The sequence below is a fragment of the Panthera leo genome, chromosome A1, assembly GCF_018350215.1.
Source record: "Panthera leo isolate Ple1 chromosome A1, P.leo_Ple1_pat1.1, whole genome shotgun sequence".
In the NCBI taxonomy this organism is placed as follows: domain Eukaryota; kingdom Metazoa; phylum Chordata; class Mammalia; order Carnivora; family Felidae; genus Panthera; species Panthera leo.
The window spans coordinates 116,908,780-116,932,313 of record NC_056679.1 but is presented as its reverse complement, the minus strand read 5'-3'; the positions used below and the strand labels follow the sequence as shown (position 1 = coordinate 116,932,313).

Below are 23,534 nucleotides of genomic sequence, written 5' to 3'. Positions count from 1 at the left end.
TCTTGCTGTATCTTCCCCACAAATCTATAAGGTCTGTACTAGAATTATTCCCATTTGACAGATGATGAAACAGAGGCTGAAAAACTGAGAGACATAGTGGTTTGCCCAAGGTTCCCCAGCTAACAAGTTATAGAGCTGTACTGGCTTGCTTGCTTTTTCTTTCTTTCTTTTTCTTTCTTCTTTCTTTCTTTCCTCTACTTTTTTCTTTCTCTTTTCTTTCTTTTTCCCAACTTTTTATTTATATTCCAGTTAAGATCTAGTGTAATGTCAATTTCTCTTTCTTTCTGTAAGTAGAGTCACCATACAAGGCAAACTGGGATTTAAGCCCAGCTTAAATCTTGTATCCCAATTATTAATGGTGTTCCCTTTCGATCTCAAAAATAGATTCAACAACAAATTATATGCTCATTCTGTTTCAATATTTTTCAATCTTGGTACTATTGACATTTGGGGCTGGAAAACTCTTCGCTGTGGGGTGCTGTCTTGTGCCTTATAGGGTGCTTAGCAGCATCTGTGGCCTCTGCCCATTAGATGCCAGAAGAACTTCCACCCAAGTAGCAAAACCAAAAATGTCTCCAGATGTTGCCAAACGTCCCCTGAGAAGCAAAATTGCTCCCAGCTGAGAATAACTGCTCACAAAATTTAACTACAAAAGGAAGATCTATTTGTTACGGAATATAGACTGTGAACTGAACCTACTTCATACAGTGGCTACCATATGCCCTGCATGCATAAAATTTTATTTCCTGGGGGCATTATTTGCCCAACTGGAGAGAAGAGCAAAGGCTAAACACGTAATGAATAAGATGACTGGAAGGCTCTAGGGATAAAAAATTGGTTTGTTGCAATTCTTACTAGAGAAGACAGAAACAGTGTATTGGGAAGTGACCCCGAAGCCTCCTGACTGCCCTTTCTAGTAATACTGTAGAGTCTGAGTCTTGATTCCATCGAGCGTTTTGCCTTAGTGATAAACACAGCCAGGGAGATAGCCAGAGAGCGATACTCTAAGAGTCATAGTGCAAACTTCTTCAAAAATAACAGCTAATGATAATCAGCGTTCTATTTTCTCCTACTCTTATACTGAGAAATGACCACCATTTCTTTCATACCACCATTTTCCATTTATTAGCAATAACAGAATAAATACCAATAGCACCAATTAAAAATGAATCCACATGGCGTGTTTTATCCTTACAGCTGTAATAACTAGTAACTAACATGGACTGGAAAGCACTTCGCAAATGTAAAAAGTGCTGTACAGATACATCATAATTATCATCATTAATAAATTAGCCCGATTCTCCTAGTATTCAAAAGGCACGTAAGGTCAGATACATGGGTTTCAGTGGGGCAAAATGATCACAACCTACAATGTAGCAATGGTTCACATGTGTTGGCAACAAGTTTTACCCCATGCAATCCTGCAGAGCTGAAGTTACACACCCTTCAAAATATGGGAGAATGAAGCTAAAAGCAGACAGAACAGGCTTTTTTTTTTTTTTTTAGATTTAATGTTTTTGTTTTAATAACAGACTCCTACCTTTTATGATAACGTTTAAAAGATAATGTAATTAAACTTCTAAATTGTACATTTTAACAAAATTAAAATTTCTTATTTAAGGTGACAGTAAATTTTATTCTTCGCTATGAGCTGATATTCCAGATGTCATTATAATTTCAAAGCATTCTGTGACTTCAGAGAGGTCAGATTGGTAAATTTTGTGCTTGCATACCCTCAGGGAATAACCACGGTATTCATTCCAGAATTGTTACTAGAAAAAAACAGCTCTATCTATTCCCTTGCCAGTGGGAGTCTTGGCAAGAGACAGCTCTTGGCTGACCATAAATAAAATTCCTTGAATCACCAGTGTCTTGATTTAAGAAAGAAATTTTACTGTGTCTTTCATACACAAAAGCTGATTAACAATGGTTAAAAAAACACTACTCCACTTTTTCACAGGTGTACAAAAGGAAATATAATGGAATTACATTCAACAATAAAGCTTAAAGTTCACTCTAGGTATAGTTGCATTAACATTCACATACACAAGCACAGAGTAAGTATATTTCAGGAGTCTTATAATAGCATACAGCATACATATGGGAGATTGATTTCAGGTAACATCATAGGTGTCAGCAAGATTAGCAATTCAGAGTGTTCTAAAAAAGGAAAACTAAACCAAAGAGAAGGTGTGGGCTGGCACACCAAGACAAATCACAGAATTCGAGGATTGGAAAGTCGGCTCACTGTGTGTATGAGAAAACAATTATTTTTCTTCAATTTCGGGGTCTTGATATAGTTGGCTAGAGAAGGTACTGTGTATTCAAAGTGCACGTAATTGTTTCTTAGAAAAGAGACAGAGAAAGATCCTTTTATTTAGTAATTAATACATGCAAGAGGCAGCCCCAGAGTGACCTGAAAGAGTAAAGCTGTGATTGGCAGGTGGCCGGTATAATACAGATGTTTCAGGCAATTCTCTTAAAGCACTTCTGTAGCAGCAATGATCATTTAAATGGCTGTAGACTGGATTCTCTTTTGAGGAGTTGAGGGGGGACTCGTCATATTTCTCTTTAAAGATTTATAGTCATAGATTTTCTCTTTTTTAAATAAATCTATCAAACAACAAACAGCATAAAGTGAGGTGTTGGGGTTTTCTTTCGCTTCTGCTTTTGCATATGTGTTGGAAAAGGATCTAGCCTTTTCATAAACATTGTGTGCAAAAGAATTTTTGATAAAGTGAGCACAAGGACGCACAGCAAACACATCAGATCTGCTTCTGGTGCCCTGGTTGGCCCCGTTCAACACTGAACTGTTGGCTTGTAGGTGTAATGCAGGTTTTAGGCATAATGACACCACAGCCAACAGACTTGAGGATGCCCAAAGCCTTGTCGGCAGGGGTGGTTTTGTCTGCGAGAGGGTGGCCACTGCCTCTTGAGTTGTAAGATTTAGAAAGTCTGGTCCCTTTTAGTTCACGTTCCCCCTGGATTGGCAACTCCCACTGTTTCTTTGCCTTTGGTTCCCGGCCCTCCTTGCACCAACTAGTCTCATCTGGCCCATCCCAGCCAATGTCTGGCACTCACACGCCCACGGTAACCACACAAACCCAGTGGCCACAGACACCCAAGCTGCTCAATCTCAAAACCTTTGAGCCTGCCCTGCAAGTGTCATCAAGACAGGATCCCCGGAGCACAGGGCAGAGAGTCCAACCTCTCACTGGCGGGGCTGGGAAGCTTCTCCTTTGCGGCGGAGGAGAAAGGAAACTTGGGTCTGCTTTTTAGGTTCTGAAAACAAGCCAGAGTGGAGAGAAAGAGTTAACACCAGACTTAGTAAAGCTTTTAAGACAAAACCTCTTAAATGTGATCTACACAGACACAGGGAACTTTCTGCAGATTTCTGAGGTCTATAAGAGAGGGCTCATGGAGACAGGAGAAGGGAGTGGGGAGTTGCTACATGGGAGAGATTTGCCATTATTACAAAAACTGGCTAAGTGGCTTGTTTCCATGAGATGACCTCACTGGTCACTGTTGTCAGTCGTGCTGTTCCCTTTCTCTTTTTTTTCCTGGGTCTTGTTACCCTTCTTCTTTTTCTTCTTTTTCTTGGTCTCCTCCTTTTTGCCGAAGGTTATGAAGTCACTTTTGTCAATTTGGCTGTTAGCAGGCTCCTGCCGGATGGAGATGATTGCAGGAGATCCTGGGATAATGAATTTGTCTGGCAACTCACCGGGACCAGATTGTTTGGGGTTGCCTGGTCCGTATTTAAAGGTCCAGCTGTTGCTGTTGACACCAGCACCCACTGGAGGGGACACTTCTCCTGCCTCTGGTTCTGAAAGACAAAACATCCCAAGTCAGTAAGAGTCAGCACACGCCTTCCAGGTCATGCTAGTGGGGAGAATACAGGGGAAGCTGCACAGACAACCCTGGCTCCCCCGCCCCCCAAGAAATCAGGGCTTATTTCTTTGAGCCTGAGGGCAAGGTCAGTGTTCGGAAACAATCAGGAAGGCAGATTTTCTCACCACGGGTCTGGAGGTCTAATTTTCTAGGGACATATTTTTGGTTCTTTGTGCAGAATTTCCTAAAGAATGTGGTCGTGATTATTTTGCCTGGGAATGGGATGGAAAATGTACTGGGTTAAAGCAGAACAGGCAACAAAAGAACTAGGAATAAATTTAATCAAGGAGGTGACAGACCTGTACTCTAAACTCTAACATGTTTATGGAAAAAACTGAAGAAATGACACAAATAAATGGGAAGATATTCTGTGCTCAGGGGTTGGAAGAATTAATATTACTATAGAGTCAGTGCAATCCTTACCAAATTTCCAATGGTATTTTTCACAGAAATAGAAAATCTTAAAATTTGTACAGAACCACAAAAGACCCTAAATAGCCAAAGCAATCTTTAAAAAAATTTCTTGTAATGTTTATTCATTTTTGAGGGAGAGAGAGAGAGAGAGCGAGAGCATGAGTGGGGGAAGGGCAGAGAGAGAGAGAGAGGGAGACACAGAATCCGAAGCAGGCTCCAGGCTCTGAGCTGTAAGCACAGAGCCTGACGTGGGGCATGAACCCACTAATGGTGAGATCATGACCTGAGCCGAAGTCGGACACTCAAATGACTGAGCCACCCAGGCGCCCCAACAGCCAAAGCAATCTTGAGAAGGAAGAACAAAGCTGGAGACATCATGCTTTCTGATTTCAAGCTATATTACAAAGCTATAGTCATCAAACAGTATAGTATTGGCATAAAAACAGACACTTAGATCATTGAAACAGAATAGAGGACCCTGCCGTAAACCCATGCATACATGTCAATTAATTTACCACAGAGGAGGCAAGAATATACAGTGGGGAGGGGACATTCTCTTTAGTAAATGGTTTTGGGAAAACTGGACGTCTATGTGCAAAAGAATGAAACCGGACCCCTGTCTTACACCATGCACAGAAATAAACTCCAACATGGATTAAAGACTTGAACATAAGACCTGAAAGCATAAAAGTCCTCAAAGAAATCATAGGCAGTAAGCTCCTTGAGGTGAGTCTTTGTGAATCTGACACCAAAAGCAAAAGCGATAAAAGCAAAATAAACAAACTACACTACGTCAAACTAAAAAGCTGCTGCCCAACAAACTAAACCATCAACAAGATGAAAAGGTAACCTACTGCATGGGAGAAAATACTTGTAAATCACATATCTGATAAGTGGTTAATATCCAAAATATATAAAGAATTCATTCAACTCAACAGCAAAAGAATATGCCCTCTGATTTTAAAAACAGGCAGAAGATTTGAATAGGCTTTTTAAAAAAGAAGACATACAAATGGCCAAAAGGTACATGAAAAGTTGCCCAGTTATCACTAATCATCAGGGAGAGGCAAATCAAGACCACAGTGAGATACCATTTCCCACTTGTCAGAATGGCTATCGTCAAAAAGACAAGAAATAACAAGTGCTGGTAAGGACGTGGAGAACAGGCAACCTGTGAGCACTGTCGGTGGGAATGTAAACTGGTGCAGCCACTATGGAAAACAGTGTGGAGATTCCTCAAAAAATTAAAAATAGAAATACCATACAATCTAGTAATTCTGGGTATTGTACTTCTGGGTATTGATCCAAAGAAAATGAAAACACTAACTTGAAAAGATATGTGCACTCCTGTGTTCACTGTGGCATTATTTACAATAGCCAAGATATGGAAACAACCTAGGTGTCCGTAGATGGAAGAATGGATAAAGAAAATGTGGCATGTATTGTAAAAATGAGTAAAGAAAACCTCATTTAATGGAGTCAGGATGGGCACCTGGCTGGCTTAATCCATGAGCATGTGACTCTCTCCATCTCTAGGTGGTGAGTTCAAGCTCTATGTTGCAAGTAGAGCTTACTTAAAAAAAAAAAAATAATGGAGTCAGGAAGCCTGGAAGGGGGATCTCTCACACACATACCACTCCTGGAAGCCCGCACTACCAACAAGAAGAAGGAAGGTAACTCTTATCTTGACAAAGATACTTTTCACACAGGACTTTTATCACCTGCTTGTAAGACAAAAAAAGGACAATCTTTTCCTGCCCCAGCAACAACACAATAACCACCACCTGAAGCCAAAGAGAAACCACCACAGATGTCAGACTCTTGTTCTTTTCCAAAGAATTTTGATCAAAACAACCCTCCCCAATTTCCTCCTAAAACCTAGTAAGAGGTGACCTTTCCTTAGTCTCTTAGGACTTGCCTGTGGTTTACCACCATTTGTCCAAATTGCATTCCTCTGCTATTCCCTAATAAACTCATTTTGTTGGCAAAATAACTGGCGATTTTATTTATGTTTGACAATATATATAATGGAGTATTATTCAGCCATAAGAAGAATGAAATCTTGCCGTTTGCAACAACATGGATGAAATTTCAGGGCATTATTCTAAGCAACATAAGTCAGAAAGAGAAAGACAAATAATGTATGATCTCACTTATGTGTGGAATTTAAAAAACAACAGTAACAACAAAACCAAAAACAAAAAGCCAAGCTCATAGAGACAGAGAACAAATTAGTGGTAGCCAGCGGCAGGAAGGGGACAGGTATGTGTGAAATGGGTGAAGGTGGTCAGAAGGTACAAACTTCCAGTTATAAATAAGTCACTGGGATGTTAACATACAGCATGGTGATGATTGTTTCTGGGTTTGTTTGTTTGTTTGTTTTTTAAAAAGCATCTCTTTTCTTCCTTTCTCCCTTTCTTCCTTCCTTCCTTTCTTTTTTTAAAATTCTGTGCCGACAGTGTAGAGCCTGATGCAGGGCTCAAACTCATAAACCATGAGATGATGACCTGAGCCAAAGTTGGACGCTTAACTGACTGAGCCACCCAGGCACCCCAATTATTTTCTTTTTTTAAACTTATTTATTTATTTATTTTGAGAGAGAGCATGCGCAAACAGGGGAGGCACAGAGAGAGTGGGAGAGAAAAATCCCAAGCAGGCTCCCCACTGAGAGTGCAGAGCCCAATGCAGGGCTTGAACTCACAACCCTGAAACTATGACCTGCGCTGAGATCAAGAGTCAGACTCTTAATCACCTGGGTGATGATACTGCTTACTTGAAAGCTGCCAGGAGAGATCTGTAAGTTCTCATCACACATACATACACACAAACAAAATTCTTTTGTAACTATAGTGACAGATGTCAATTAGACTTAATGTGGTGATCATTTTATAATGTATACAACTATCAAATCATTATATTGTATACCTGAAACTAATATAATGTTATATGTCTATACCTCAGTAAAAAGAAAAAAAAATATTATTAAAGAGAATCTTTTTCATAAAAAGAAACAAAGAACCAAAAGTCCTGAGGTTGTAAGAGCTATTGTAAACAGGGCATTCCCTGGAACAATTAGTGCTGTTAATTAACTTTTTGTAGTCTTTCTACAATGAAAGAAGCCCTGGGCATTTGTTATTGTAATCACAAACTGAAATACTTGAATCTCATTTTGGGTAGACACTACTGTTTTCTCAAACCAGTTCTAAGGACCTCTGGGGTCTCCTGAGTTCTCTGTTAGAATTTTTTAAATGGAGGTCTCAATAATGATGGTAACATAAAAGGCAGCTGTAGACATAAGTAGATTCTGTGGTACCTGGACAACACCCCCGTCCCCCGACTCCCCCAAACTAAGAACCGCCAAAGGATTTCAGAACCTTTGTCTGCAATTATACTCAAAATACTTTAATTGTCTTCAGGTAATGGGTGAAAAACCTAAACCACAGGTACATGATGGAAGAAGGTGGTGGGGGGAGGCAGGGAGATAGGGGGAGGAAGAAGGAGGAGGTTGGGTGGGGGGGGAAGGAAGCAGCAGCAGCTGCAGCATAAGCAGCAGCAAATTAGTGTGTGATTACAGAAAACTTTGGCTACAAATGTATTTTGACACCTACTTTGTCCAAAACAAAAGATGAATTAGTAGAAAAAAACTATTTGATCCTAACTGTATCACAATAACCTTGAGGGGTGATGGGATGAAGCAGAGAAGAGATGGAAAGATGTGTGGGTATAGAGGGATGCTACCTAGTATAGAAGAATGGAATCCTGTTGTAAATATAGTCCTGTTTGGGTAAAGCACTGGGAGCCAAACTTACTTTCCAAACCCAGCCCCCTCCCTCAGTGTGCTCAGAGTCTAGTTGAGACAGACACTCAAGCAATTATAAGGCAACTGGATAAATGTAATCACCAAGGTACACAAGAAGTGTTATGGGATTCCAGAGGAAAAAATTACTAATTATACTTGAGAAAGTCAAAGGAGATTCCAGAGGAGAGATGAAATTTGCCCTGGGTAGGGGGAAATTATGATGTATCCACAGGGGTTTTCAATGCAAGACCTCCCCAAGAATCTAGCTGGAAGACACATGATAAAGGATATGGATGACTTCTAGAAGAGTAGAGGTCAGATCTAGAGAGGAAGAGTAATAGTCTTTCTGTGTAAAGTAATCCCAGCGGCCACGACACTGAAACCATTTGACATCACAGTAGCATGCATGTATCTGACACTGCTCCTGGGCTGGAATCCTGAAAAATTCTGCAAGATAAACCATTTACATTTAATTACAGTTTCAGATTCTCTACATCTGCCATTTCCATCTCCCGACCTGTCACTTACCTATCTTCTCTCATTTGGCATTCTTAGACACTACTTCTCTAACACTGCTCATGTCAAGCTCACTAATCACATTATTGCCAAAGCCAGTGGTCACATTTTAGTCTGCAATGTAGTGAACCTCTCAGGGGCATCTGTCCGCCGCTTTGGGAGACACTTGTTTTTATGAGTTCCTTATCAAACCATTCTCCTCTTTTGGCACTGTACCTTCTTCTTTCTCTTCACTCCTTTCGAGGTCTCAGCCATGTCCATCAGTACATGTACTGTCCAAATATGCTGATGAGATATAGATTTATATTTAGAGACTATATCCCTCTGTGCTCCAATCTCATGTCTCCAAATGCCCATCCTATATCTATTCTTGAAAGTCTCATGGGACATGTCAAGCAGAAAGAACTCTAGATTCCTCTCATCTATTCCTTTCTAAATCTCTCCAGTCTCAATAAATGGCATTCCATTCACCTTAATGCTCAAGCCAGAAACTTCCATTTTTTTTTTCCCTATTCTCCATTCTCCACTTAACGTATATCAAGATCTGTCATTCCTGCCTCCTAAATATACCTTGACTTTGTCCTTTTCTCTCCATATGAACTGTCACTACCTTTTTTTCAGGGCACCATTACCTTGAATGTGAATTATAGCAACAGGCTCTTCCTTGTCCAGCCTGCTTTGACTTTTGCTTCTCTCTAGCCCTCCACCCAGGAGCCAGAGTCATCTTTACTCCTTAAGTTTTTCTCCCTTTTTTAAAAACTGAAATATAGCATACATACAGTAAAATTCTTTAAAAATAGAAAGCAGATTACATCACTCCTCTGCTTAAAATTACTCAGAGGCTTTCTACTGCCTTAACAAAATAATAAAAATCAAACTCCCTAACATGGTATATAAGGCCCTTCAATAATCTGATATTTTTTATTCTCCAGTCTCATCTCCAAGACTCCCTCTCACCACTATCCTCTGGCCACACAGGCCTTCTTTTGGGTCCTCAGACTCCTCTTGGGATTGTTTTTGCCTCAAGGCCTGTACGCACACAGTTTCCTTTTGCCTAGAATGATCTCCCCTCCATTCTTAGCAGGACTCCTCATTCTTCAAGTCTGTGCTCAAATGTAACCCCCTCACTGAGGTGTTCTATGACCCTCCCGGCCAAGCAGCAATGTCCTTCACCTCCATCTGTCACTGTAACATCCAGAGAGGCAGAAAAGGTATCTGCTTCATTCACCACTACCTAAGCAGAGTCTAGCACAATTCCTGGCCCATAACAGGGGTTTAAATAAATACTTGCTGGGTGGGTGAATTCAAGGACTGGTAGGAGAAGCAGCAGGCCCTCCAACAGATCCAACAGCCCTCCACTGACTGCACTCACTGCTGCTTGTCCCTAAAGACAGTGAAGTGATGTGTGTAAAGTGCTAAGCCTGATCGCCAGCACAACGTAAGAGCCCAATAAATTGAACCACATATGGGCAACTATATATGGCACAGCTCTTGGGGCTAGGAAGGCAGGTTAAGAATATATTGCAAATTTAGCTCAAGTACCAGCAGGCAGTAGGGAAAAGAAGCAAGGAACTTTCATCTCTCCCCCAAATCTCTTTCCCTACAACATGCTTCCCCTGGCAGAGTGAACTTTACAGCTCTGTGGACACGGGGGCCACGGGTGCTTTTTCTCTGAGACTAAGACTAATTTCTTTAGCCATCGGAGATAAATCTGCAACTGAACTCAGCCAGAATCTGCCTGTTTACCTTTAACATACAGACCTTGTCCTTGAGAGATGGAGACAAAAGCAAGGCAGGTGTTTAAAAGCCGGGATTTGTCATCTAGGAAAACTGGGTTTCAATACCACTCTGGGGTCTCTCACATAGCCCAGGATGGAAATTTTTCCCAACCACAGCCAGGACTCTGCATGAGGCCTCAGGACTGTCATCTGGAGATGCAGAGCTCAGAGATGTCTTTATCTTGCAGAATTAAAGGACATTAAAGGCTAGGTCTGTTGGACAAGGGAGCCCCTCACAGCAGGACTGCTAAGAGTTAATGAGTTTCTTTTACATGTCACTGAGCTTCTCGGCCTTTGCGGGGAGTCTTGGTTGGTCTGACTCAGCCTTAACTCCAAGAAGCGATCAGAGATCCATTCCAGTGCATCTTCCTCATATCCAGCTTCTGCAGAGCAGAAGGAAATCTGGTTTCTAGAGTCCCTTACAGACGATTGTGACTAACCTGTTCTGGTTCATGTGTAAGCAAACATCTTTGAGGGCTCATTCAGGTGAAATAAGAGCTTCAGAATCTGACGAACAACACTTACTGACCTCCTAATCTTGAGTCCCTCTTGACCAAGAGCACTAAAGCCCCTTGGCCATATTCACCTATAAAATGCTGTGACTTTGGGGGCAGGATCAAGGAAATACTCCCCTTTAAAGAAGATGAGAAAGGAAGAGATACCAGGGCCAGTACCAGCAAATAGTCAATCCAGGGAATGTTTCCTCTTCCTTTTCCCCCTCCTGTGACTTCCCACAAGTCCCTCCCCTATGGTCCTAGGGAACCTAGCTCACTGGCAAGGCCAAGACTGACATGAAGTCAAGACTCCATGGGGGGGAGGGGCACCTGGGTGGCTCAGTCAATTTTACGACTCCTGATTTTGGCTCAGGTCATGATCTCACAGTTGGTGAGTTCAAGCACAGCATGGGGCTCTGCACTGACAGTGTGAAGCCTGCTTGGGATTCTCTCTGCCCATCCCCCAACCCCCAGCATCTCTCGCTCTCAAAATAAATAAAAAATAAATAAACTTTAAGACTCTATCAGAGCCTAGAAAGGGGATTTCAGGCATATACCAAGCAGGTGGGGGTCTGGATCCTTAGGCAGAGTCCTTCCCTGACATTCAGATTACAAGCCAATGGGATTTAAAAGCTTTAATAGAGGGGCACCTGGGTGGTTCAGTCGGTTAAACGTCTGACTTCAGCTCAGGTCATGATCTCACAGTTTGTGAGTTCAAGCCCCACATTGGGCTCTGTGCTGACAGCTCGGGGCCTGGAGCCTGCTTTGGATTCTGTGTCTCCCTCTCTCTCTGCCCCTCCACCACTAACGCTCTGTCTCTCTCTCAAAAATAAATAAACATTAAAAAAATAAATAAATAAAAGCTTTAATAGAATATAATCATAATTACAGTAAATGATTTTGCCTCCTCCCCTTTTTTTGGTATTGGCTGATTTCTCCACCACAGGTAGGAATACATTTAAAAGTCAGAACAGGGGCGCCTGGGTGGCTCAGTCGGTTAAGTGGCCGACTTCGGCTCAGGTCATGATCTCACGGTCTGTGAGTTCGAGCCCCGTGTCGGGCTCTGTGCTGACAGCTCAGAGCCTGGAGCCTGTTTCAGATTCTGTGATCCTACCCCGTTCATGCTCTGTCTCTCTCTGTCTCAAAAAAAATAAATAAACGTTTAAAAAAAAATTAAAAAAAAAAGTCAGAACAACATACATATTTTTTAAAATGCATAAAGATCTCCAACTTAAAAAGCTGCCCTCTGGGGTAACTGGGTGGCTCATTTGGTTAAGCATCTGACTTCAGATTAAGTCACGATGATCACCTTCCTGTCTACACCACAGGATCTAATGGTTTGTGAGTTCAAGCCCCGAATTGGGCTTTGGGTTCTGTACTGATAGCGCAGAACCTGCTTGGGATTCTCTCTCTTTGCCCCTCCCCCACTCACACTTTTTCTCTCTCTCTCAAAATAAATAAATAAACTTAAAAAAAAAACAAAACAAAACTGCTGGCAGCTTTTTCTGCCCACAGGTCCTGTCCCCATACTTTAATAAAATCACGTTTTTGCACCAAAAACAAAAACAAAAAACAACAACAGCAACAACAAAACCCCTGCCCTCTGAAGGTAGCTAGCCACTTCATTTAATCCTATAAAGCCACCTTGGACACTTCTCTTAGGCACTGCCCAGGGTCTTTTTTGGCAACATCCAACTTTACTGTTTTATAAAGGAACTGTGGCCAGAGTTTGGCCTCGGGGACTGGGAATGAGTGGGTTTGCCAAAGCACATAGTGGGGAAGGTCCTGAACAGAGTGCAGCAAATGCCAGCCTTGTGAACTCACCCCCAACCCTATTCTGAACCGCTCTGGGCAGTCAGCTGAGGCCAGAAGAGATCTTTCTGATTTACATTAATTTTCCCCAACAGAATAACACCAAGTCATTTTGACCAAGGATAGTACTTTGAGGAAAGCTCTTGGAGGGTCACAGGCTGGAGTATGCTGGGGGGGGGGGGGGGGGGTAGGGGGGGTCGAATTCTCTTTTCCTCTGTTCACCTTGCTTTTTGCTCTTCTGAACTTGAGAGCTTGCCCTGACCTCTATCATTCATAATACAAAGTCCTGGGCAATTTGCATAAGTACTTCTGAAACAGTTTTCTCATCCATAAAATGGAGATGATCACCTTGCTGTCTACACCACAGGATTCTGGATGTATTTAACATTTTCTGTACTCTTCCTATGTGCGTGGCACAGGGTAAGCAGACCTGTGTGCAATATAATTTCTGCTCCTCACAAGAACCAGACGAAGTAAATATTGCCAATATCCATGTCTGTTTTATAGGTATGTCTGTTTTATAAAAGAAGAGACTAAGGATCAATGATCTCCCAGTTACTTAGTGGAAGAGCCTAGGACCGGATGGAACCTAGGCAGTCTTAACTCCACCACATGCTGAGCTGTACCTGAAGGCCCTTTGAAAACCCTGAAGCATTATACAAATGTAGCGATTACTTTGGTAGATTTGTTTTGCCACCATTTGAGAGACAGAGATGCAGGCAGGAACCCCTAAGCTAGAATCAGCTGAAAGAAGAACAGAGGCTGGGGGCGGGGCACGGATGCAGCAGTGACAAGCTCAGGAAAATCACAGCCCATTCTGCAGGTTTCAGCCCTCCCCTTACCACCCCATTCATCCCTTTGTTTCCATCTTTGGGATTTAGTCCTAAGGTTAATAAAGAGCCTCCAGAAAACCCATCATTTTGATTAAAGCCCGGGCTATCTTTCCAGACAGCACTCTGGAGCCTGCCTACCGCCCACTCCGCTAGGTCAGTGCAGCCAGCAAAAGCTATTAAATGATTACAGCCATTTCCGGCCCAGCCAGACAGCTCCCCTGGATTGCTCATTCTCTGGCTGGGGCTGCCGCTGCTACTTCTGGCTGCCCAGGGAAAAGTCACAGCACAGAAGGTTCTGCAGATTCTGGGTTTGCAGGTGAACATGCAGGCGTTCTGCGCAGGGACATCCCACTTCTCCCCCTTCCTTGACTCCTCTCCCCACCGGAGCCTGCCACTATAGCCTCAAGCAGCTCCGATTTTGTTTGCACCGTCTTAAGCAACCATTTCATCTGTCTCTCGTGTGTGTGTGTGTGTGTGTGTGTGTGTGTGTGTGTGTGTGTGTGTGTGTGTTTTAGCAGAACCTAGCAGATTGTAGAATCATACACGCTCAGTCTGACCAAAAGGCAAAAACCATCCGCCATCAAACCTGCTGAAAGACCTGGCTGTACAGCATCCCTAGCTCTACCCCACCCCCATCCTACCATCTGTGGGGCTGTGGGCTGCCCGAACAAGCTCCGCCTCCTCTCCCTCACTCAGCCTTTATGAATTGGGCAATGTTAATCGGAGTAATTACAGCCCACAAAACACAGGAGAACCGCAGTCTGCAACCCAAATCCTGTTCAGGATCAGAGAGAGGGGGAGAAAGCTCCAACCACCTGGGCTAGCATTTCCACCATTTCTCCACTACTTCCTAGGCCTTCAAAAGTCAGTGGAAAGAATTTTCCGAGGAAACAAGACAATGTAAAAATACACTGCGTGTTCTCTGTTAGGACCTGAGGCTCTATAATCAGAATAGTAGGTTTAAATATGACTACAGCGTATATATTATGTGATGTCTAGCAAATCATTTAGTATCTCAGTTTTCATGTGTAAAGGAGATAATAGCACTTCATAGGGTTTTTGCAGGATTAAATGTAATTATCCTTATGGAATATAAAACAGTGCATGACACAAAGTAAAAACTCATTACATTTTACTTGTTAGTAAGATCAGAGGAGCAGAAGATTCAGTCACTTAGGGAATACTGATAAATTGCTTATTAAAGGTCAAGCATTTTATGAAGCATTTTGCATTTGCATTTATATGTATATACACACACACACACATATATTCCCTATAATAAGTAATAATTATAAAAAATAATTGTTATAAAAAAGGATTTCCGGGGTGCCTGGGTGGCTCAGTGGAGCGTCTAACTCTTGATCTCAGCTCAGGTCTTGATCTCAGGGTTGTGGGTTCAAGCCCCACATTGGGCCCTGTGCTGGACAGGGAGCCTACTTTGAAAAAAAAAAAAAAGAGTTTTCCATTCTATAGGTAAGGAACTGAAGGCTTAATTACAGCAAGGTCTTTTGCCCTGAATCACACAGGGATTTGGTAATAAAACTGAAAAATTCTTTTGGCTCGGACTCTCCAGCTCAATAATTGATTTGTTATTATTATTTTATTTCTGTGAAGCCTTGGGGATGAGGGAGGAGACAGAGTTGAGCTCACTCACAGGCCTAGCAGTCTGACCCCTAGAGTGGCAGGGAGGGGATGATGTGAGCATGAAGCCAGACGGGCTGGTCTGAATCCACTCCCCAGAGAGTGCCACTCCTGGGTGAACCGCCTGCTTGGGGGGTTGAGGGGGGCAGTGGCTGCGTGATCTGGAAGGAGATTTTGTGGCTATTTGTTGCCTCAGGCCACAGCTGGGCTAATTTTCAGTAATTTTGGAGCGGAAGAGATAAATACAGTGGCATATTTTTAAAGCCACAGCTCTTGCTTTGTGCCCAAAATAACTCTACCATTTCTAGGTTAAGAGTATAAAGACATCATGTGCTGTGAACACAGATTCAGAAACTGGAATGGCTGGTTTCAAATCTTCCAAGCTCCCCGCAGTAAGCCAAAAAAAAAAAAAAAAAAAAAAAAAAAAATCAATAATATGTCTTTCCATGACCCCCTAACCTAGCAGGGCTCAAGCTGCATGGTTTTCTGTACCTTATTCCTGGTTGCTGGAATCCAGGGAGGGCAATTTCCCCTTAGAGCCTTCTTACAATGCACCCAGCCTCAGCCAAGCTGTTATAACCTAGGGCTAGCAGAATGCTGAAAATGAAGGTTTGGGGGACACAAACATTTGAGCTGCAATCTCAGCTTTATCACCTATTTGTTGTGTAACCTAGAGCAAGTTGCTTGGCCTCTCAGCCTGCATTCTTTCATATGTAAAACAGATAACAATATCCATCTAATGGAACTGTGAGCATTAAAAGGACATAGTGCTCGTAAATCACATAGGACAATGCCTGGCACGCAGAAACCGAAATAGAGGATTGGTATTATTACAATGTAGTGTTCCTCTGAGGAACCTGACTCCCTGCCCACCCTACCCCCCAACAATTTATTCCTGGATGCAGTACTTCCAGGAACTCTCCTTTCCAGGGGCCCTCCTCCCATCTGGCTCTGCCACTCCCAGGGATCATTAAAGAAGTCTAGCTGTGAAGTTTTCCACCCTAGGACTGGTTGCTAGGTAGGGAGCCATTCTCTAGAGCCCTCTGAAGCAGGCAGGAAGGATGCACCTTAGTCACGGTGGGACCCCACTATGGATGAAGTTGGAAAAGACTTGAGGGAGTGCCTGGGTAGGTCAGTTGGTTAAGCGTCCGACTGCAGCTCAGGTCATGATCTCATGGCAGAGGAGTTTGGGCCCCATGTCGGGCTCGGTGCTGACAGCTCAGAATCTGGAGCCTGATTCAGATTCTGTCTCCTTCTCTCTCTCTGCCCCTCCCCCACTCATGCTCTGTCTCTCTCTCTCCCTCAAAAATAAATAAACATTAAAATTTTTTTTATTATTATGTTTATTTTAAGAGAGAGACAGAGTGGGAGAGGGGCAGAGAGAGAGGGAGACAGAATCTGAAGCAGGCTCCAAGCTCTGAGCTATCAGCGCAGAGCCCAACATGGAGCTCAAACCCACGAGCATCAGATCATGACCTGAGCCAAAGTCAGATGCTCAACCGACTGAGCCACCCAGGTGCCCCTAAAAAACTTTTTTTTAAAAAGACAGGTTCAAATCGCAGCTCTGGCATTCTGCATTCTACTATTTTCTACTACACTACTTGGGTGAAGCAGACTTGTGGTTTTTTCACAGGTAACATGGATATAGTAGCCACCTCCGAGAGGCAACTAAATTTATTTATTATGTACAATAAACTAGACATTGTGCTAGGAATTAGGGACAGAGATATGAATAATATTAGGGCAGGTACCCTGCCCTCCAAGAGTTAAGGTGAAGAAAAAGACAAATAAATGAATAAATACAATACTGTTTTAAGTGAAAGGGGATTTCAACTACCTCCACTGTGACCTCAGTCTGTACTTTCTAACTGATTGAGTTCTTCTTTCCAGCATATCTTTCCCAGCAGGCAAAGCCTTCCAGGACAGGAAGTGAAACTGCCCCTCAAGCATTAACTACTACTGCCCTGACTCCAGCAAGATTCTGCATGATTGGCCCCAAGACAGTGATCGACCCAACCTTTACTGCCCAGCACTTGTACCCACCCACCTTTGCCCCACATTTTCCCTATATAAACCTGGAAGTCTTGTCAGCACTCTGGAGCAAGTCTTTGAGACACTGGTCCACTGTCTTCCTGGTGTCAACCTCACTGAACTAAATTCCTGTCTTGTTTCACCACCACTCCTCTCCCTGCTTTTGGATTCTGTCAGTGGCGACTGGCTGAACCTGGTCTGTCTGGGATGCCCCAGAGCCACGTGCTCTTGCACCTCTGTGACCCAGTTACATAAGGAATAAACAAGATAGAGAAACTATGGCATAAAGATGGCATTAAACTCTCTAGAGACAGTGTGTGCAGAGGTTAAGAGCACTAGCTCAGAAGTCAATGAGCCCTGTTTCAGATCTTGTTCCCCCCAATTAACTAGACAGATATGTGACCTTTCCTAACCCTAGGTGCCTCAGTTTCCTAAGCATTAAAATGGGGATAATAACAGGGGCGTCTGGGTAGCTCAGTCAATTAAGCGTCCCACTTTGGCTCAGGTCATGATCTCACAGTTCGTGGGTTCAGTCCAGTTCTGTGCTGACAGCTCAGAGCCTGGAGCCTGCTTCAGATTCTGTGCCTCCCTCTCTATCTGCCCCTACCCCGCTCACACTCTGTCTCTTGCTCAAAAATAAAAATAAACATTTAAAAAAGACTCTTCTCTGGGGGTGGTTATACACAGTAAGAGATAGATAATACATGTAAAGTACTTAGAACAGTACCTGGCTTAAGTAAACAAAACATGGTTTAAGTGCTCAATACAGGTAAGCTATTACTATTATCATTCACAAATAAATTCTCTCATTATCTCTGCTCAAGGAATTCTCAAGCCTGAGGGCTAAGTCCCTTGGTGGGATGGCTAACTTAAGTGATACATAGTACTGGCTAGGGGTGGGGTCAGAGGGAAGTGTGTAACAAATGCAGTCCAACCCTAGATAAGAGCATGATGATTTGATATGTTCATACCCTATAACCCAGTAATCCCACTTCTGGAAACATAAGATACATAAGATTTATGTATAAGAATATCCATTGCGTGGTTTAAAAAACATAGATACCAACAGGAAGCTGGATAAATAAATAATAATATGGGCATACGGCACAATATGTCCTTATTAAAGAAAAATGAGGTGAGTCTATATGTACTGATTTGGAAAGATGTTTATTTAAAAAAAAAAAGCTGTATACTAATACATATAACATCTCGTTTTGCTTTTTGAAAACCTACTTCTTTTTTATTAAGCCAAAAACATTCAGGGGTGCCTGGCTGACTCAATTGGTAGAGCATGCGACTCTTGATCTCAGAGTTGTGAGTTTGAGCCCCACGTTGGGTGTAGAGATTACTTAAAAATAAAACCTTAAAAAATTCATGTATCAATTATGTGATTAAAAGTTATTTTGGGGGTACCTGGGTGGCTCAGTCAATTGAGCATCCGACTTTTGATTTTGGCTCAGGTGGTGATCCTGGGGTGATGGGAATGAGCCCTGATTCAGGCTTGGCACTGAGCATGGAGCCTGCTTAAGATTCTCTCTCTATATCCCTTCCCCACTCATGTGTGTATGCTCTCTCCCTCTCTCTCTCAAATAAAAAAAAAATTATTTTGAAAAATATTTGGAAGTCTAGAGTAAACTATGGACTTTGGGCAATAGTGCATGTCAATGTAGGTTCGTCGATTGTAACAAATGGATCACTCTGGTGCTGGATCTCAATAGTGGGTAAGGCTGTGCGGGTGTGGGGACAGGGCTACATAGGAAATCCTCTGTACCTTCTGCTCAGTTTTACCGTGAACCTAAAGCTGCTATAAAAAATAAAGTCTATTAACCTCAAAAAATATTTGGAAGATATACACAAAACTGTTAACAGTGGTTGCCTCACTGAAGGGGAGTGGGATTCAGGGACACTTGAATATTTTCATGCAAATGATGTTGTATTGTTTCATATCCATATCAACAATATAATTACATGTTATTTTATAATACAGTACTTTGAACTTTATATTTATAAAAAATCTGGGGGATACACACTAAACTATTGGTAGTGGTTACTTCGTGGGAGCATGACTGGAGATAGAGGTAAGGTACTAATCATTTTATTTTGCTTTTGTACAGATTTAATTTGTCATAATCTTTGGCATTTTATAGTTAAATCAGAGAGAGAGAGAGAGAGAGAGAGAGAGAGAGATTAAAAAGATGACTAGCCCAGCCACTACTTAATCAGCTGTAAATTCAAAAACTAGCTGAGACAAAACATCACTGTCCCAGATAGTCTGGACCCAGGACCAGCTACATGATTTGCAGGGCCCATAAAAAATTATTAAGTACTTTGAGATGGCAACAGCATAATATTAAACCAAGAGGCCCTTCTAAGTGCAAGGCCCCATGAAGCAGCCTTGTCTGGACCCAAGAGCCCAGTGCTGGGTCCCCGCTTCAGCACCACAGCTTGACAGGGACTCTTTCTAGAGTTTCCACGCTGCCTGTCCACCTGTGAGAGATAATCATTTCACCCAACAGTAAAACTGCTTCCGGGTTGGTTGGGTTTTCAAACTTTTCGTCGCTACCCTTCCCCCTCACTTTGTCGCAATCTGTGCTTCTTAAAATTTGGCAGCAATCCCAGGCTCTGTGTTGCTGTGTCACTTCTCAGCCTTGAGCAACCATTTCTAGACAAGCAGTGATCTCCCTGCACTGAGGGTATAAAATGGAGGTGCCGTCAGAACACTGCAGTAGGAGGGCAAGAGAATGAGTGTCATCGGGGGAAAACCCACTCCACCACGACTATCCCCCCCCCACTTTGAACTTCTATGCCATTTCATTTAATTTAGCAAAACCATTTCTTTTTAATGTTTATTTATTTATTTTGAAAGAGAGAGTGAGAAAGCATGCACAGGGGAGGGGCAGAGAGAGAGAGAGAGAGAGAGAGAGAGAGAGAGAATCCTAACAAGGCTCCACGTTCAGCATGGAGCCCAACACGGGGCTCAATCCCATGACCATGAGGTCATAACATGAGCCCTGAGCTGAAATCAAGAGTCGGATGCTCAACGAACTGAGCCCCCCAGGTGTCCCTTAACAGAACCAATTTGAATCCTATTTACTGTGTGCCGGGCATTGTGCTAAGTGCCAGGAATATTAAATTGAGTAAATGATTATATTTTTGAATGCTTACCATGAGTTAAGCACTACACTAAGCATTCTGCATGTACTCTCATTTCATCCTTATAGCAGCCAACAGTCTTTCCTCTTTTGCACACTAATAAATCTGAGACACAATGACTGAGTGGTACAATAAGGGACCCAAGGCACTGTGCAATGCTATGCTGCCTCCCTTAAGAAGCAAACCAAGGCAAAATTTAAACAAACATGGCCTTCACTCTCCACATTTTCTCAGATAAGATTAGATCAAGTCCACCAGAATTAGCTAAGAACATTTCCAAGGCCAGTGCTAAGATATTACATGCTCATGGACTGGAAGAACAAATATTGTTAAAATGTCCATAATACCCAAAGTAATCTACAGATTTAATGCAATCCCTATCAAAATACCAGTAGTATTCTTCACAGAACTAGAACAAGTAATCCTAAATTTGTATGGAACCACAAAAGACCCCAAATAGTCAAAGCAATCTTGAAAAAAAAAAGAAAAAGAACAAAACTGGAGGTACCACCATCCCAGATTATAAGATATACTACACAAAGATGCAGTAATCAAAACAGTATGGTACTGACACAAAAAGAGACACACAGATCAATGGAACAAAACAGAGAGCCCAGAAATAAACCCACGATTATACGGTTAATTAATCTTTGACAAAAGAGGCAAGAATATGCATTGGGGAAAAAGACCAGCTCCTTTCCAATGATGTTGGAAAAGCCTGAAAGGAACATGCAAAAGAATGAAACTGGACCACTTTCTTACACCGCATATAAAAATAAACTCAAAATGGATTAAGAACCTAAATGGAGACCTGAAACCATAAAAATTCTGGAAGAGAGCACAGGTAGTAATTTTTCAGACATCAGCCATAGCAACATTTTTCTAGATCTGTCTCCTGAGACAAGGGGAACAAAAGCAAAAATAAACTATTGGGACTACATCAAAATAAAAAACTTCTGCACAGCAAAGGAAACAACTAACAAAACTAAAAGGCAACCTACTGTATGGAAGAAGATATTTGCAAATGACATCTGATAGAGGGTTAGTATCCAAATATATAAAGAATTTATACAACTCAACACCCCCCAAAACAAATAATCCAATTAAAAAATGGGCAGAAGACATGAACAGACATTTCTCCAAAGAAGACATCCAGATGGCCAACAGACACATGAAAAGATGCTCACCATCACCCATCATCAGGGAAATGCAAATCAAACCATAATGAGATATCATTTCATATCTGTCAGAACGGCTAAAATCAAAAACAACAAGAAATAACAAGTGTGGACAAGGATATGAGAAAAAGGAACCCTTGTGCACTGTTGGTAGGAATGCCAACTGGTGCAGCCACCATGGAAAACAGTATGGAGGTTCCTCAAAAAATTAAAAATAGAATTACAATTTGATCTAATAATTCTACCACTGGGTATTTACCCAAATAATACAAAATACTAATTCAAAAAGACATATGTGTCCCTACGTTTACTGCAGTGTGATTTATAGTAGCCAAATTATGGAAGCAGCCCAAGTATCCAGTGATAGACGAATGGATAAAGAAAATGTAAAAAAATAAGATAAAAGAATATGTGGTATATATCTACAATGGAATATTACCCAGTCATAAAAAAGAATGACATCTTGCCACTTGCAACAACATGGATGGATCTAGAAGGCATAATGCTACATGAAATAAGACAGTCATGGGGTGCCTGGGTGGCTTAGTCGGTTAAGTGTCTGACTTCAGCTCAGGTCATGATCTCGCAGCCCGTAAGTTCGAGCCCTGCATCGGGCTCTGTGCTGACAGCTCAGAGCCTGGAGCCTGCTTCAGACTCTGGGTCTCCCTCTCTCTCTGATCCTCCCCCGTTCATGCTCTGTCTCTGTCTCAAAAATAAATACACGTTAAAAAAAAGAAATAAGACAGTCAGAGAAAGAGTAATAACATGCTTCCACTCGTATGTGGAATTTAAGAAACAAAACAAACGAAGAAAGAAAAAGAAACAAACCAAAAAATGGACTCTTAAAAATAGAGAACAAACTGATGGTTACCAGAGGGGAGGTAGGTAGGGGGATGGGATAAATAGGTGATGGGGATTAAGAGTACACTTATCATGATGCTGAATAATATATAGATTGCTGAATTATATATACACCTGAAACTAATATAACACTGTATGTTAACTATATGCAATTTTTAAAGTTTCCAATTCTTGGTTTAAGTAGAAAAAACCAGTAAAGTTGATAGATCATGAGCTTGTCTTGATATAGGATTATTTTTGAAGATTCAGCAGAGGTAAGGGGGTTCAACAGAGCCTCCTTTCTTTCTTTAAAAATTTTTATTTATTCGTTTTTGAAAGACAGAGAAAGAGAAAGAGACAGTGAGAGTGGGGGAGGGGCAGAGAGAGGGAGAGAGAGGGAATTCTAAGCAAGCTCCGCACCATCATTGCAGAGCCCAAAACGGGGCTCAAACTCAGGAACGGTGAGATCATGACCTGAGCCAAAATCAACAGTCAGACACTTAGCTGACTGAGCCACCCAGGCACCCCTAGAGCCTCCTTTCTTAAAAACCAACCAACCAACAAACCAACCTGGTGGCTCACCACTGCCAACAAATGAAACTTCAAGTTCTTTAGCAGGATTTTGAAGGCTCTACAAAATCTAACTCCTGTCTTTCAGATCTCATTTCCCAACAGTTTTCTATCCCTTCCATCCATCAAGTGTACTTATTCTATTCACCAAGATTATGGACTTCTGATTTTTGGTGTTTTTTACATTGTCCAGAATTCTCTCCCAACATCCTACATACCAGCCTTCAATACCCAGTATTAAATGTCACAATCTCTGAGATGGTCCCCAATTCGATGTTCTGGGCTCCCACAACATTCAGTATTCATGGTTACTGAGTGAGGGTCTGCACCCTCTCAGGAAAGGGGGGCCAGCTCACCACATTTACATGGAGTTTGTATTGATTACAATATAGATAGACGACTCTGGATCCCACTCTGGACTGACATGCTCTGGTGGTTTGTCCCAGCTTCCTTCCCCCTCATTGGCCCTACCTGTGCATGATGCTATTATGGTCCTTATCACAGGACACTGTCATATTTCCATCTTATTTCCTTACATTTCTATCTTCCCCCACTAAATTCTGAGGACAGGACTGTGTTAATATTAT

General features: G+C 42.1%; 1 protein-coding gene across 5 annotated transcripts in view; it reads right to left on the bottom strand.

Annotated features, from left to right (window-relative positions):
• Window positions 1-1,872: 1,872 nt before the first annotated feature.
• LOC122218963 (protocadherin alpha-C2) overlaps window positions 1,873-23,534 on the bottom strand; it is a 128,583-nt gene continuing 106,921 nt past the window's right edge. For 4 of the 5 annotated variants that reach the window (XM_042937275.1, XM_042937267.1, XM_042937248.1 and 1 more), the window contains exon 4: window positions 1,873-3,823. In XM_042937275.1, the coding sequence (XP_042793209.1) occupies window positions 3,513-3,823 (311 nt within the window). In that variant the 3' untranslated portion in view covers window positions 1,873-3,512. The remainder of the gene's footprint in view (window positions 3,824-23,534) is intronic. The other variant, XM_042937254.1, reaches the window with a different exon arrangement.